Source organism: Pempheris klunzingeri, chromosome 5, assembly GCF_042242105.1.
Source record: "Pempheris klunzingeri isolate RE-2024b chromosome 5, fPemKlu1.hap1, whole genome shotgun sequence".
Lineage (NCBI taxonomy): Eukaryota > Metazoa > Chordata > Actinopteri > Acropomatiformes > Pempheridae > Pempheris > Pempheris klunzingeri.
In genome coordinates this window covers 12,106,794-12,115,610 of record NC_092016.1, presented here as the reverse complement: position 1 = coordinate 12,115,610, position 8,817 = coordinate 12,106,794, and the positions used below count along the sequence as shown (strand labels likewise).

The window sequence follows — 8,817 nt, the reverse complement described above, 5'->3', positions numbered from 1 at the left end:
AACAGATGTAGATATGTGGCGCAGACAGAAAGCGAGGAGCAAAGAGTTTTCAGAGAAAAACCCTTTCCTCAAACACCCAGAATCCCCTCTGTGGACCTGTTGCTGGTAACCAAGTCAGTGAATGATTGCAGAATGAAGAGACTGTTTGCTTTTATGTTTCTTTTACAGAGATCTGCTGCCTCATATTTCCTGATACTTGACAAATATTTACTGCCAGCATAGTTGCCATTGTTAGTGGTTATTTCCCTGTGTAAAACATCCTATTGTTAGATATCTAATACACATAGACAGATAAGAATCCCTGGAAAACATTTAGCAGTTGCATTTAGCAGATACTTTTAACCAGGAAAACAAATTATGGTTTGTGTTTGTCTGAAGCTCTCAGGTGATACATGGGTATCATTTTCATCTGTTCAAACAGTTCATATCCTGGACAGTTACAGTCTTATAGTAATGCATACAAAGAGAGTAATAAATGCTTTGTAATTAAAGAAAGACCACAGCACAAATCAAAAGTAAAATAGTTTTTGTTCCTTGTGGGTCCAAGATTGATTGTTTTCACATGCAGCAGTTACACAAAAATGTCAGTTTCACAAGACTTTTATTAAGTGGTTAACAGTAAATGGTTCATATTCTTAATAGTTAAATACACGACTTTATAATTACATTTGTGTGCAAAATACAGAACAATGCATATAGTACACATTATACAATGAATATTGTATTATTGAATAAAGTCCAATACATCACACGTTGTGCCAGACAAATGTAAATCTTGAATTTGTAATGGCTCCCAAGAGAATCGGTGAGATGTTTACCACTTTTAAAGGTCTGAGAGTCAATAAGGTGAGTTGTGGTGACACTGGGAGCAGAGCAGGTGATCTCTCAGGATGTAGATTCTGATGAAACACTCCCAGAGGCCAGAAACTACATGTCGAGCCCAGAGACTGCTCGAGTTGCAACAGACACATGAGACACGTGTGCACCTGAATGTGCACACATATTGACACAGAGAACAAGATATCATTTAGTTGTAACGTGCATGTCGTCCCACTTCTGCACAGTATATGAAAAGTATGCACAACCTTTACACACCATGACAAGGATGCATTTAGCAATGTGGACGGCTGACAATCCAAAGGCTGAAGAGTATGATGCAATTAACGAACCCACTAATACTTCACAGTTCAACTGAATCCAGTTATTTGTATCCAGTTAATTTCATTGAACTCTGGGTAAAAAAACCCTGATATGATAGCTTAATTTTAGTCACATTTTTGCTGTTGATGCTTCCAAACCACCTCAGGTCTTCACCCTGTAATAACAGTACACAATCCACTAACTGTTTTACCTTATTTGTCCCATATGTACACACTAACCATAGAAGAAACAGTTTTGCAGCTACGATGCACCTTTTGAATGGAATGAACTGTAAAAACTACTGTAAAAGACAGATTTTAAAGATCTGATGTTGAACTTGCCTTGTTATTGTTATGCATTATTTTGTCCAACATGTGTCCGTTTGTCGTGGCTCCTCAGGTACCGATGATGTGCAGATGATGAAAGGAAACGTCCACTGACAATGACTTGTTGCATAAAAATAGGTTTATTACAAAAAGATCAGGCACCATGGTTGCCTGGAAAGACGTAAAGCCAATTCTATGTCTCGTACAGACAGCGTAACCCCTGGCCGAATTTGCGTCTTCCCCGAGCTATTCTTCTGACCACCTTTTTATACCGCTAAGAAAGCTTATCTCACCACATGGTTTCCATCAGTATCAAGACCCCCCTTTGTCCAAATACAGAGGAATGCATAGATAATGTCTCTCTTGGGAATTCATCCAACAGTACCTTGTCCTTATATCAACACATATCTCCTATCTGGCTCTCTTACATAAACATCCACAGAGAGGACACACACATATAACGTATCAGATACCACATGTTCTTGTGCGCTGGTGCACTGTGACTGTTTGTTGCCGGTTCTCTTGATCTCAATGCGACCACCTATTTAAACGATGTTAACAATATCTGAAGGTAGAGAGTGTAAAGTAATGATGGATTTCAAACATTTTGAACGATTCCTGTATGATATAATAATTAGTGATAAGTAGAGTAGTTATTTAACTGAACTGAATGACAGACAAGCGACCAGTCATTACTAACTAGTGAAAGGCAGGTATGATGACTGAGTTGGTACGCTTTTTGCATATCACAAAACAAAGAGGTTTGATCGAGCTGTGAGAGCAATAATATTTTCAGGAGACCGTACAGTAAGTTCTTGAAGTAAACATCTTTACATAAACAGGTACCGAATTGACAGTACAGACAAGAAGTTTGTTTAGTCTTGAAAGTACGCCTTTGCTTATTTTACATTGCATCTGATCATAGCCTATCTGAAGTTTGAATGATTTGTCCATAGTTGTGAGAACATGGTGTTTATTCCCATTAGACACACCTTCAGGCTGCACGCTCCTCTGCAGAACTAACGAGGCCTCGATGACACTCCCCTTGTCGGCGTGGCTGAAGTAATGTTTCTCTGGCATTACTAACAGGATCACACAGCAGCCAATAGCAGCAGGACAAGTTATGGTTCAGGCAAGGATGCGTTTTGTTCAAAGAGCCATTCACATGACTCCATGTGCTGCAACCTCGACAGCTCAACAGTATCAATGCCCCTGGTTATTTGCAAACCAAATTTATCCCGCCTCCCTTGGAATTGGTGGGAACAAAGATAAACTAAGACAAAACATAACTATCTGGAGATTGCAGGACAAAAACTTGTCTGTCTACATGTTTGTTATAAAAGCTGGTCTCACTCTCTCAGTGAGGAGAGATTTCAGTGCTTCGGAAATAAGTGCACGTTTACAGTTAGATGGCAAAGAACAACAATCAATGATTCACAGGTGATGTACGTGATAGGGAAGACTTGAAACAGTGAAATAAAATTGAACTATCAACTTTATAGCAACAGTGCTGATTTACATTATGTTTGTAGATCTGAATCCGCTGTGTAATGATGTTGTAGCTGTTTTTTGCCTCTGGATGACAATGTTTAAGTATTTATATCTTGACCTCTCTCTGAGGGAGGCAGCCCAAAGTGCTGTGTGGTACTACCTGTCCAACATGAATACTGCACAGACATACCCCCAACAGTTTATGGCAAGTCCAACAGTTGTTACCCTCTGCTTCCACTCACTAATCCAAACAATACATTGTCTGTCTTCTCTTGACACAGTCCAGACTGGTACATTTCACTTTGTGAGGAGATGGTGGGTTTTCACAAAGATAAACATGTCTAACACTCTGTGAACCGTGGGTTTCATCACTTTTGACCTTTGGCTCTTAATATCATGGTAAAAAGCACTTTGTAAAGTACGTCTACCTCTCTTCTGTGTGTCTTTTAAAACATTTAAGCCACAATATGGACAATTTTTCTTTACAGGCTTTACAGACAGTAACTTCTGATTTTTGAAACATCCTTCGATTAAATATAGGACTCTTACTAGTCCTTTGCATATAATCTTAAAACTGCCATCATACCTAGTAACTGCATGCTTTCCGTGTCTGTCCTCATTTGCTTGGCTTTTGTGTTTGTGTGTGTCAGACTGTGTCCTCTGTTTTTACTTCTGTCTTCTGTAATGTATGCGATATTATGTTGTCATGTTTTAACTGCCAGCACTGACTGTCTGTACATGTCTCACTTTGCCTAACTCCTCTTAGCATTTTCTCCTGTTCATCTATTTCGTGTCTTGCTTTCTCCTGTCCTAAGCGTACATGCTGTGTGTTTTATTGTTGTTGTAATGGCTAATGCAACATCTGGCAAAGGGACAACATTCGAAAATCAACCTTTTGGCTAACGCTGGCATGCGCACTGTTCCTAAATAGACAAAATGAATTAATCATGAGAGTATGTTTTCTAAAATAAGACATCACTACTAACCAATTGCCACTGAGTGTGTGACATTCATACTTCAGCTGACATTTTTATGTTATGTGTGTTGGGTGGGTCTATCAAAGTGCCTTAAGGGAAAATAGTTTCCGCTGCTTTGAATGGCATAATTAACCCCAAAGGAACCATGACAGCTTCCACAGACTCCAATAAGAAAAATGTTGTTCACACTAAAATGGATAACTTAATAAACACATTCAATGGCTTTTTATTGCATTATTTGCTGAAGTACACTTGACATTTGTGTTCTCTACAAATTCTTCGAAATCCCCATAATTGTGCCAGTCATTGCTGATGACACCTAACGTCGTAATGAAATACAAAACCACTTTTTTTTTTTACCTTACTGAACTGTATGCCTATGTGTGACATCACTATTCATATGACCACAACAGCCTTGTTTTTCAGCTTATATTAAACACACAATAAACAGTCACAGGGAAATTCAGAGACACAAGCACTGTCATGGAGATGCCAGTCAGTCAATGACGGTCTGGTGACACTCACACTATTCCAACAATGGGACTTTACCGGGTGAAATAGGTGAAAGCAACCGTGTGAGTTTATCATAGGTGTGCAGGGCCTTGACGCTTTGGACACAAACTCATTTTGAAGACAAGTCATCGTGTGAATTTTCTATTTGTCCAGCTGATGCAACAGTACAACCTGATGCGCATCTTTGCTGAGATGACTCATCTGGTTTCTGAATATATTGTTTGACCACACTGACAATAGTCGATACCTCTGCCATAGCGCCTTTACCTGCAACAAAGCAAAGAATTACAGTTATGCAAACACCTTCTGTGGGGAAGAACAAGCTATCTGTCAGGAAGTAATGATATAAAGGATACATATGCACACTTCTCATGCACTTTTGCACAATCTCCATACTCACAAACACACTCTATTAAACATATTTACAATCCCAGGGTTTGCATATCTAAATCTGTGATGGGTCATTTGAGTGTTTTGTTGAGACCCCACCTTCGAGGAGACACAGTAAGATCAGAGAGCCGTCTTGTGCAGAGATTGAGCTTATTACGCTGTTAATGTAAACTTAATGTAAAGTTCCTGCTGCAACAAGTAAAAGTTATATAGAACAAAAAGCCGTTAGTCTGTTGCTCCCACACTAGTCATTGAAGATATTCGATCGTAGGTTTGTTTGATGAGAATCTTCATTTGTACATTTTAAAACTTTTGCTATAAGATTATTTTGAAAGTTTTGTGTGCATACCTTTTTGTATGATTGTCTTCAGAAAAATAAAGTTTTTCTTCAACAGTTTGACAACAGATTAAGTAGTTTGTGCAAATACAAAAAAAGAAAAAAAATCACAAGACTAGCATTTCAAGATCCTTTGAAAATACGCATGATTTGGTGGAAGACAGAATCATGAGATACAGTATCAGTCAATGTCTTATGCTGCATAATACATACTTTATGCAGGGTGAACTTCGTTGCATCCCAACAAGATGCATAAGACAGAATGTAGCTCACAATGTTAAGAAGTTACAAAAAGTCATAGAAAACATGCAGCCTGCATGCTGCCAGTGTGAGATCCTTTGTCTTCAGGTCTTCCAAAACACTTTGCTTTATAATCAAAATAACACAATGATTCAAGAAGAGTTCAATGCATATAGATTTAGTGAGTATTAAATGTAATTTAAAAGTAAACCAAGGGCTTGCTCTATGGAAAAGCAGTACACTGAATAACACATTACAAAGCATCTCACTATATACCCAACCCTATCTTTTCTCTGGCTTTGGGAGGTTCTGAGTATCCCCTCCTGTATTTGCACATTTGGATATTTTCCACCAATATATCACAAATCTCGTTGTACTTTGGGGGAACTCCTACAGATCTACTACCACCAACATAAACATGTCAGTGTCTGAACTCCCCCACAGTTCACCCCGAGGCCATGATGACCTTGACTGTTCCTACTTTCTGAGACATCAATAACTTTCAATAAAAAAAGACGATCATGGCCTTTATTAGGCTTATGGGTCCGTGAAAATTGCAATGACTAATACACAAAATCAGAAGAAATTATTCAACAAGAGGATGAGACAGTGAAATGGTAACACGCCCAATGCTTTACAGTCTACAGGAGCCACATACCACACAGCCAGGCATTCCAGACATTAGGACTACCTGTACCATTTCTGTGAGGAGGTCACAGTGTACAAATGACTGCTAGTCTGACTGCCTTAGAGTGAACAGCTGATCAGAAATATACTGAGCCATTTGTCTACCACCATCTCATCCTCACTGCACCTGGAGCCATAGTGGTGCCAGTCTCAGACGTCAACATCAATGCAGGACCATAGGACCCAAAGGCCAAGTCACCTCTGCCGATATCAGAGGTATCCACGACACCACCTATTTTGTTGTTTGGCTGTTTTGGCAATGCAATAACTTGTTCCTGGAATTATTTCTCTTCAACGCTGAACTCAAGAATAAACATACAGCCATACCATTGCAGCAGGAATTAGGATAGCTCTACTAATTCAATTAAATTCTTTGAGTCTTCTCTCAAGATTCTCTCAATCTGATCACCATTAAGTTTCAGCATTTCCTGTATTGCACACTGTCTACTCTTTAAAACATGATACTATCCACCTATCCATTTCCTGCTGTTTATTCATGACTAGGTGGCAGCAGACCTAGCATGGGGGCCCAGACATCCTTCTGCTAAATATAAGTAAATATTGGTGGATACTTAACTTAACTTAACTTTTTTTTTGTTTCTGGTGTTAAAACCCACCTTCATCTCCACAGACTAGCTTCTTAGCAATGCAGGGGATTTCCACATATCCAAACTCTGTCAGCTTGGATACCTGCTGGGCTGTAATGGGATGCTGCCACATAGCTGTATTCATTGCAGGGCAGAAGAGGAGAGGACGGCTGGTATCCCATGCTCTGACCACACATGTCTGCCAATGACAAGGACTCATCAATCCGTAAATAATTTCATGTAATATCAGAAATCATGTAATTAATTATTATTTGGCAAAACATTTTGTTGGTAATAAGATAGTAATTTCATTTTCTCACCAGCAGATTGTCACAAATACCACTAGCAATCTTTCCAAGAGTGTTGGCATCAAGGGGGGCAATGACCAGTAGGTCTGCCCAGCGCCTCAGCTCAATGTGTAGCACAGGATCGGACCTCTGAGTCCACAGCTACAACAGAAACATGCCTTTAGACACGCAACCCACAAGACACGCAACCCACAAGACACGCAACCCACAAGACACTCTTCCTTCCTGGAATGCACAACACTTTAGATGAGGGTTCATCACTCTTTTCTAGCCATTGCCCCTGCTTTTCCATCTCAAAATTCTCATGAACTCAGTAACACAAAAGCTGTCAACTAACTACGTGACAACTAATTACACATTTTAATTCACTTTGTGTGATTCTGAGTATGGTATTCTGTTATATCTTAGTATACAGGGATCTTTAAACTGTAAGCTGTATGGAATCTCTGATATACTGCACAACTATTTCACTTATTAATACAAATATACCCATTATTGAAATATCAGTACCAGTGACTAAGTTTGAAAAACCATCAACTGTGAATTAATAATGGCCATATTAGGATATTTGACAAGTTCATTGTTACCTCCCACTCATCCTTGTCACTGTAGATTTTTACTGAAACCTCTGCAGGATTGTAGAAGTGCCTGGCATGCTCCGTGGTGACCACTTTTACATCCACCTGAAGCACGAAACAAGACAGTGACAGGGGTTTTTAAATACACCTTTTTTTGTACTGCTGCTAGCATTAAAGAGGTAGAAAACTAAGATTAGCAAGTGCCTGATCTCTATCTTAGAAAACACTTTATGGATCTTACAATATTTGACTGTATTTCTAAGGGCCATATGACAACAGCAATATTTTGAAACATCTCTGAAACATCTCTCATATCATATTCAGATACACTAATTACTTAATGTCATTACCAGAGTTTCTCTCTTCCTTTTGGGTGTTCCTTGCAAATATCAAGGACCTGTGTCATACAAAAACTTAGACTTAGACTTAGACTTCTTTATTTGATCCCCCATAGGGGGAAATTTTTCTTGTTACAGCAGCAACAATATAGACACCTTCTTCATTTTATAAAGGTTGCAAAACATGTCACAGTATAATCTAGACAGTTTAGTCATACTGTAACTTAGCTTACGTTCACATTTTCATTTCTCTTTTTAGTTTCCTCTTGACAGTCTATTTAAGGTTTTCAATATCGTGCAGCTTTTGCTGTTTCTGCTGAGCAAACTGGAGCTGCGGGTTTATTAGTTTCATCCCACAGTTCTTGGTGGCGCTTAAAGTGAAAACACCTACACCTGAAAGTAAAATAAAAGTTCAGTGGCTGAATACAAGGACCTTGGTGCTAGAATGACACTGATGTGCAGTTGTGGGTTTTTGCACAGCTTCCTGACAGCTGCTACATCTCCATCTTGCGGTTAAGGTGAGCTCATGCGTCCCAAATAGAGAAACGATATATTGTGTAAGGGCGTGTGCATATACTCGGTGTGTAGGTAACAGAGACAGAGGACAAGGTAACTAAAAGCAGGCTCTAAATAAAAAGAAGTAAAGGCAGCTCACCCCAGGGAGCTGAAGGAGCTGGGACACCAAAAGAGGCAGTTTCAAGGCTGCAACGCTTCCCGTCACGCCTACAAGAACACGAAATGTTCCGCAAGATTTCAACAAATCAGTTTTTAGACAGGACACACGCTCGTCTGGCTGCATATTAGCATGTCAACCATAAAGAGCCCGACAAGCCGCCGGACCGCGCTCCACTTCCACTCATCCACTTCCGTAAATATTCAGCGCCAGCCAATCAGAGGACAGCTCA

At 39.5% G+C, this 8,817-nt stretch overlaps 1 protein-coding gene across 2 annotated transcripts; it reads right to left on the bottom strand.

The window, feature by feature from the left end:
* Positions 1-4,140: 4,140 nt before the first annotated feature.
* ppcdc (phosphopantothenoylcysteine decarboxylase) lies at positions 4,141-8,815 on the bottom strand. 2 transcript variants are annotated; one of them, XM_070830143.1, is made up of 5 exons: positions 8,568-8,814; positions 7,584-7,679; positions 7,009-7,137; positions 6,719-6,887; positions 4,141-4,714 (listed from the first exon to the last, which is right to left on the bottom strand). In XM_070830143.1, exons 1-5 carry the CDS (start codon positions 8,709-8,711, stop codon positions 4,557-4,559), a joined length of 696 nt encoding a protein of 231 aa, XP_070686244.1. In that variant the 5' UTR covers positions 8,712-8,814; the 3' UTR covers positions 4,141-4,556. The 2 variants fall into 2 exon arrangements, with proteins under 2 accessions (XP_070686244.1, XP_070686245.1); XM_070830144.1 differs by lacking the exon at positions 7,584-7,679 and having other exon boundaries at positions 8,568-8,815.
* Positions 8,816-8,817: the final 2 nt, after the last annotated feature.

What these genes read in the sequence shown, in the direction of transcription:
- ppcdc (XM_070830143.1), bottom strand. Translation starts at nt 8,711, where the DNA reads ATGCAGCCAGACGAGCGTGTGTCCTGTCTAAAAACTGATTTGTTGAAA. An exon ending in AGCTCCTTCAGCTCCCTGGG is followed by an intron (nt 7,680 to 8,567) that starts GTGAGCTGCCTT and finishes TTCGTGCTTCAG; the next exon opens with GTGGATGTAAAAGTGGTCAC. An exon ending in GCTAGTCTGTGGAGATGAAG is followed by an intron (nt 4,715 to 6,718) that starts GTGGGTTTTAAC and finishes GCTTTGTTGCAG; the next exon opens with GTAAAGGCGCTATGGCAGAG.